Here is a 6,349-nt window from a genome sequence, read left to right on the forward strand (position 1 = left end):
CCCAAGTGTCCATAGGTATTGTTTCTCCTATATTTTGAGCCCATTTAATCATACAGTCTTTAACTAGTTCAGTTTCTGAGTCCAATTCTAATAAAACATTATATATCCTCTTGATATGAGCTTTGGCACCATCTCTTATTTGCTTCAAAAAAATCCCATCTTCCAAAACAAAAGAAGTCTTTTTATCAATTCGCCATCTGTCTTTAATTTGTCCATACAAAAGCCAAGAAAAATTTGGGTTGTTTTGCTTTAACTCATCCATTGATTTTAAGCACCAGTTACCACCACCACTCTGGTATAACAAATCTTTATAAGTAGGTCCCTGCTGTTTCCACTTGTTGCAGTCAACTATTGATTGCTAAAATATGGTAGACCTAAAAGCTGACATAAAGAAGAATCTGCTTCTATGCCTCCTAAACAACAACAACAGCAACAACAACAACAATAATAATAGAGTTGGAAGGGATCTTGGAGATCATCTAGTCCAACCCCCTGCTCAGGCAGGAAACCCTATATCATTTCAGACAAATGGCTGTCCAGTCTCTTATTAAAAACTTCCAGTGTTGGAGCATTCACCGCCTCTGGAGGGAGGGAGAGAAAGAAAGAAAGAGAAAGAGAGAGAGAGATCAGGGCTGAATGTGAAAATCAAGGTCATGATGAACAGGACATTCTGATTTTGTAATTTTTAGGCTGGAGATACAGCACTTCATGTAGCTGCTGCACTGAATCATAAAAAAGTGGCAAAATTGCTATTGGAAGCTGGAGCTGATGGGACCGTAGTTAACAGTGTAAGTATGGAAATTTTTTGTGTTGCTGTTCTACTTTCTGTTAAATACTGATTGAAAAGTTGCTGTGGGGAACATGAAAATCATGGGCACCTAATAAGGTCATATGGGTACACAGGTAGTCCTCGACTTACAACATTGACTTTAATGACCATCCGAAGTTACAACATCACTGGAAAAAAAGTGACTTATGACTGTTTTTCACACTTACAACCATTAGAGCAGTGGTTCTCAACCTGTGGGTCGGGACCCCATTTGGGGTCAATCGACCATTTCATGGGGGTCGCCAAGCAAGGCTGTCCGCCATTTTTTTTGTCCGCCATTTTTCCCCCCTTTTCCGGCGGGTGCCTTACCTCCCTTGGGCTGGGCCAGCTGGTGGTCAGCCTGCTCCATCTCTGCCACTTGCCAGCTACGCCTCGGCCGGCACAGGGGGCGGAACCAAGCATGCCCGGCGCTCCCAGGCAGGGAAAGTCCTCGACTTACGACCGGTTGGGTAATCCTCGACTTACGATCGGTTTAGTCCTCAACTTGCGACCAGTTTAGTCCTCGACGTACGACCGGTTTAGTCCTCGACTTACGACCGGTTGGGGTCGCGGCATTAAAAAGGTTGAGAACCACTGCATTAGAGCATCTCCATGGTCATGTGATCAAAATTCAGATGCTTAGGAAGTGATTCATACTTATGACGGTTGCAGTGTCTTGGGGGTCAGGTGATCTCACCTTTTGCAACTTTCTGACAAGCAAAGTCAGTGGGGGAAGCCAGATTCACTTAACAGCTGTGTTACTAATTTAACAACTACAGCAATTCACTTAATAACTGTGGCAAGAAAAGTTGCAAAATGGGGCAAAACTCACTTCATAAAAGTCTCACTTAGCAACATAAATTTTGGGGTTAATGGTGGTCGTAGGTTGAGGACCTACCTATACTGCAGGCTCATAAATTAGGAGAAATGTTATAAATGTAATCATCATAGTTCCTGGTTGACTTTGGCTAATCAGGAAATGCTAAATCAGAGGAGGTTAGCAGGAAATCTCAAACCTTTCCCAAGACTAGATTAAGCTGGGGAATTAAAAAAAAACAACCACCACCTGGTGGCTATCCCCCCCCTTTCACTTTAAGAAGCTCAGCTCAAAAGGAGTCTTTTGTGTCTATTGTTTAAAAATGTCCAGGCTTTTTGAACTTTCTTGATGGTTTTGGAGAAGCACAAACCAACCTTTTCTATTACAGGCTGGCCAGACCCCCCTGGAAGTTGCCCGGGAACATAACAACCCTGAAATTGCTCTTCTACTTACTAAAGCCCCTCAGGTACATCATGTGCCATGGCTGAATTGGAAACTTAATTTCACAAAAATACTTGGAAGTGAACATTTCTTACAAAAATGTAATTATGAGTACCAGATATCTGTTCACCCTCTAAAGTGGATTCATTGAAAAGAGACTTGTTAAGACACAACTAACTTAAAATTCCAATAGATCTACTCCTAATCGGGACCAAAGTAAGATCTGGACCCAGTTTAAACTTTCTGGCAGATAGAGTAGGGGTCCCCAACCCCCGGTCCGTGGACCAGTATCGGGCCGTGGCATGCCAGCAACCGGTTCGTACAAACAAGCAAAGCCCCATCCGTGGCATGCAGGCAGCACACAAAACCACACACCCTCCAGTCTGCGGAAAAACCTCTCTCCACACTTGTTAGTGCTACTTTAAGTAAACAACAGAGTTTAAACTTTAGTCCCTGGCCTACAACAGGTTTACAACTGTTTGCAGGGTCCCACTGTCATGGGACTGTGTTTTAAAATGTTTCTGTGGAACCCAGCACTTACTTCTGATTTTCAGCAAAACTGTGCCCAGAGCAAGTTAATCGGTTCACTGATTGTAAAATCAGGTCAGTTATGTTGTTGATCTGATCTACAACCATCGTGAGTTACAGCCATGATGGACAGGCTCAAGGACTACCTGTAATTAGTCAATAATGGGCTGGATTCAGACCTGAGCCCAGAGGTTTAATTGATTATGAGAAGTATTAAAATTTAACAGGATTTAATTTGGTTGCAACTATCTTAACTCAGTTTAGGTTTAGCGAGTCTTTTTGAAGTTTAACTTTAGATCTGGTTCTGTCATCTTAATGAAAAAAAACTTTGCTGAATATAGATTTCACGCTTTAATCGTGGAAGGAGCCTGAGGAAGAAAAGGGAGAGACTTAAAGAGGAAAGACGTGCTCAGTCTGTGCCACGTGATGAAGTGGTGCAAAGCAAGGTACAGCCATTTCTATTTATTTAGGGGGGAAGGAAAGCAGCACGAGAACTGATAGACCGTAACTACAGTAACTGTGGTTACTCCAATCACTTGAAACTATGTGGATTTGCCATGGGTGTATCTATTGTGTCATTGTATGAGCAGCACCTTGAGCCAACTATTAGTATTTATGATTGTAAGCTGACTGTTGCCTCTTGTTGCTGGTCCTCTGCTTGGAATTTGTGCAGTACCGTGATCAGGACTACCCATAAAACGTGAAAGGAAAAAATGGAGATCTGTCTATGGAGATTCTCAATCATCCAGGTCACGGTTGTCCCAAAGATGCTTTTTCACGAGGCCACTGGACTTTCTTGTTTTTCTTTGAAGGCGTTTCGCTTCTCATCCAAGAAGCTTCTTCAGTTCAGAGCTGAAGAAGCTTCTTGGATAAGAAGTGAGACGTCTTCAAACCCCACCCCACCCCGAAGAAAATCTAGTTGCCTTGTGAAAAAGCATCTTTGGGACGAAAGTGGGCATCCATTTTGTTCTTGCCTAGATGTGCTTGTATTTGGAACAGGATAGTGCTTCTGCTGCTGAAGACACCCACAGCAGTGATCCTGCTCAAGGGGCTGGTGACTTGAAAAATGAAAGCCAACTGCCTTCGTCGGAGCAAAGAGAGAAGAAGAGTAAAAAGAAGAAACCAGGAGAAAAGGTATATTAGTGGGTGGACCTCAACAGAGACATGGTGGTCTTTTGAGGCAGGCAGTGTGTTTTTAGCTTTCTATCAACAGTGTGTGCTTCTTTCCTAGGCTTTTGTTAGTCTTTGCTAAAAGCATCCAATTTTAACAGACTCAGCCATAGTTTTATATTTAAAAAAATATATCTAATAGTGCAAATCAGTATAAGAAGGTTTATAGGATGTGAAGAGTGGTTAATAGGCTGTATAGGCAGAAGTTTGTTAGCTAACCATTATTTCAAGCACATTTTTCCAATCCATGAAAGTGTATTGCAAATAGAAATAAAGCTTTGGTGGCAATTCAAATGTAATTAATTAAATTAAAATAGCTCAGTGTAATGGAGACCTTTTCAGCAGCTGAGGGGAGGAAGGAAGGAGAGGACTTGATACACATCAGCCTTGCCTCTTCATTACAATAAATCAATATCATGGACATATATGCACCTATTATGGTCAATATTAGAAAGAATAATAAATAATATTCTATGTGTTACTTTTAACTTCATTAAAAATACAGGATACATAAATTGGAATGCAGGCTGTGAATTTAGGGTTGTGCAAATACATTTGGTCCAGCTCCAAATTAAGGCACGTATAATTTGGAAATTTTGTTCCATACATAGAACAAAGCAGAGGTGTTTTGTGCCGAGAATGAAATATGGTTGTTCTAGGCCAGTGATGGCGAACCTTTTAGAGACCGGTGCCCAAACTGCAACCCAAAACCCACTTATGCATCGTCGGGTGCCGGGTGGGTGTGGCCCATTGGGTGGGCGTGGCTGTGGTGGTAACAGCAGACTGGATGGGATTAAAAAGTTCAACCAATCAATTCCAACTTTGCAAGATCTTTTTTTTTCCCCGTGAGAAGTTGAAATTGACTGAACCTTTTTTTTATATACATGGCGGCGGAGGCCTAAAGCGAAAAGGTTTTATAAAACCCAGCTGAAGGCCTAGGACTGGGGCGATGGCGCGCGTGCCCACAGAGAGGGCTCTGAGGGCCGCCTCTGGGACCCGTGCCATAGGTTCGCCACCACTGTTCTAGGCAGAAATAATTTGGGAAGTGTGTTTGCGACGGCAAGGATGTGGAAAAAGCCAGAGTGACAGAGAAGCTGGAGACGAAGCAGGAAAGGAAGATACTGATGAAGGGATCGTGTGGGTTGATGGGAGATTTCATGCTGAGACATTGGTGATGGAAATTGAGGGAACGGGGGAAAGGAAACTCTGAAAAGCTCAGGAATCAGATGGTGGTAGGACAGGCTGTCTTAAAAATCACTTCATCTGGAATCCGGAAACACCAAAACATTCTGGGTTTACTTTCTGCTGAACTCTAGATTCAGATCATATTTTCTGTTTTGTTGGGCCCCTTCTGGGAGTCAACGGTGACATTACATATATCTGATCCTGATGAGCAGGGAATGTTTCAAAATTTAGCTAATAAAAGTAAACAGGTTAAAAAAAACAAAAAGAGCCCAATTGTTTTGTTTGCTGATAAAAACGCTGTTTCTTCCTTTCCTTAAAAATTAGGTATTGGCGCTTTCTGATCCTTTACCCCCAGCGGATCAGCAGATACCTCCTGGTCCACAGCAAAACCCGACAAAACGCAGAAGCAAGCAGCGCTGTGCATCTCCACCACCACCCCATGAATTCAGGGCCTATCAATTATATACTCTGTATCGAGGAAAGAATGGAAAAATCATGCAGGTATAAATCTCGAAGCAGAATGTTGCTTGGGGTAATGAAAGAGTAAAGGATTTTCAAGGAAGTTCTGTAATTTATAGGAAATCACATGCTACGTATGTGTAGGGATGTGGGTCTATATATATGTTGTTCATAGTATGTTTAGGTGTGTGTCATGTATGTGTTTCACTTTGAGAGCGGGCAACTAAATTTCATTTTTGATGTGTGCCATTGTGCCCACAGTATAAAAATGACAATAAAGGTTATCTTATCTTATCTTATCTCTTTGTGCTTTAAGAGGATGGCTTGATCAGAGGAATATGAATGTGCTTTCATGATTAAATTATTTAGCTTTCTGAATTATTTCTTGGTGGCAAACACAATGTTTTCTTAAGAAGAATTAGACGCCGAAGATACCTGATTTGGAATCTACTTTTTAATTTTGATTGGTGGCAGAACTTTTGAAAGATTAAAGTAAGCAACATAAGTTTGTAGTCCCAGTAAGGATTCCTTAATACTTTTTGGTTCTAGGATTTTTTTTAAAGTTCTTGTTTCTTGAGGGTAAAAGAATAGCTTTGTTGGCCCTCTTTAAACAAGGCATCACATAGTACTTAAACATGCATGGATTTCACCTCCCAGAAGCCCACACGTCTGGAGGACTCCGGTGTTGAGAAACATCAGGGCTAGATCACAAGTATTACAATGAAGTACATAGATATTGTGTCATATATACAGGGCTTTTTTTCAGCCGGAACGCGGCGGAACCGCGTTCCGGCACCTTTTTCCGGGCCGGCCGCACCGGAAATAGCCCCTCCCACACCGGAAATAGCCCCTCCCAAATTTTACTTGCATTCCTGTTCTCTAAAGGGGCGGTCCTAGGGTTTGATGAGGGCGTGGCCAGGTTTGAGTTCCGCCACCTTTTC

At 42.1% G+C, this 6,349-nt stretch overlaps 1 protein-coding gene across 1 annotated transcript in view; it reads left to right on the forward strand.

Moving 5' to 3' along the window:
• ANKRD6 (ankyrin repeat domain 6) overlaps positions 1-6,349 on the forward strand; it is a 46,874-nt gene that overhangs the window by 32,940 nt on the left and 7,585 nt on the right. The window contains exons 7-11 of the mRNA XM_015817379.1: positions 690-788; positions 2,014-2,091; positions 2,936-3,040; positions 3,594-3,728; positions 5,274-5,450. Of these exons, the coding sequence (XP_015672865.1) occupies positions 690-788; positions 2,014-2,091; positions 2,936-3,040; positions 3,594-3,728; positions 5,274-5,450 (594 nt within the window). The remainder of the gene's footprint in view (positions 1-689; positions 789-2,013; positions 2,092-2,935; positions 3,041-3,593; positions 3,729-5,273; positions 5,451-6,349) is intronic.

This window comes from Protobothrops mucrosquamatus, unplaced genomic scaffold, assembly GCF_001527695.2.
Source record: "Protobothrops mucrosquamatus isolate PMUCROS unplaced genomic scaffold, P.Mucros_1.0 scaffold582, whole genome shotgun sequence".
In the NCBI taxonomy this organism is placed as follows: Eukaryota; Metazoa; Chordata; class Lepidosauria; order Squamata; family Viperidae; genus Protobothrops; species Protobothrops mucrosquamatus.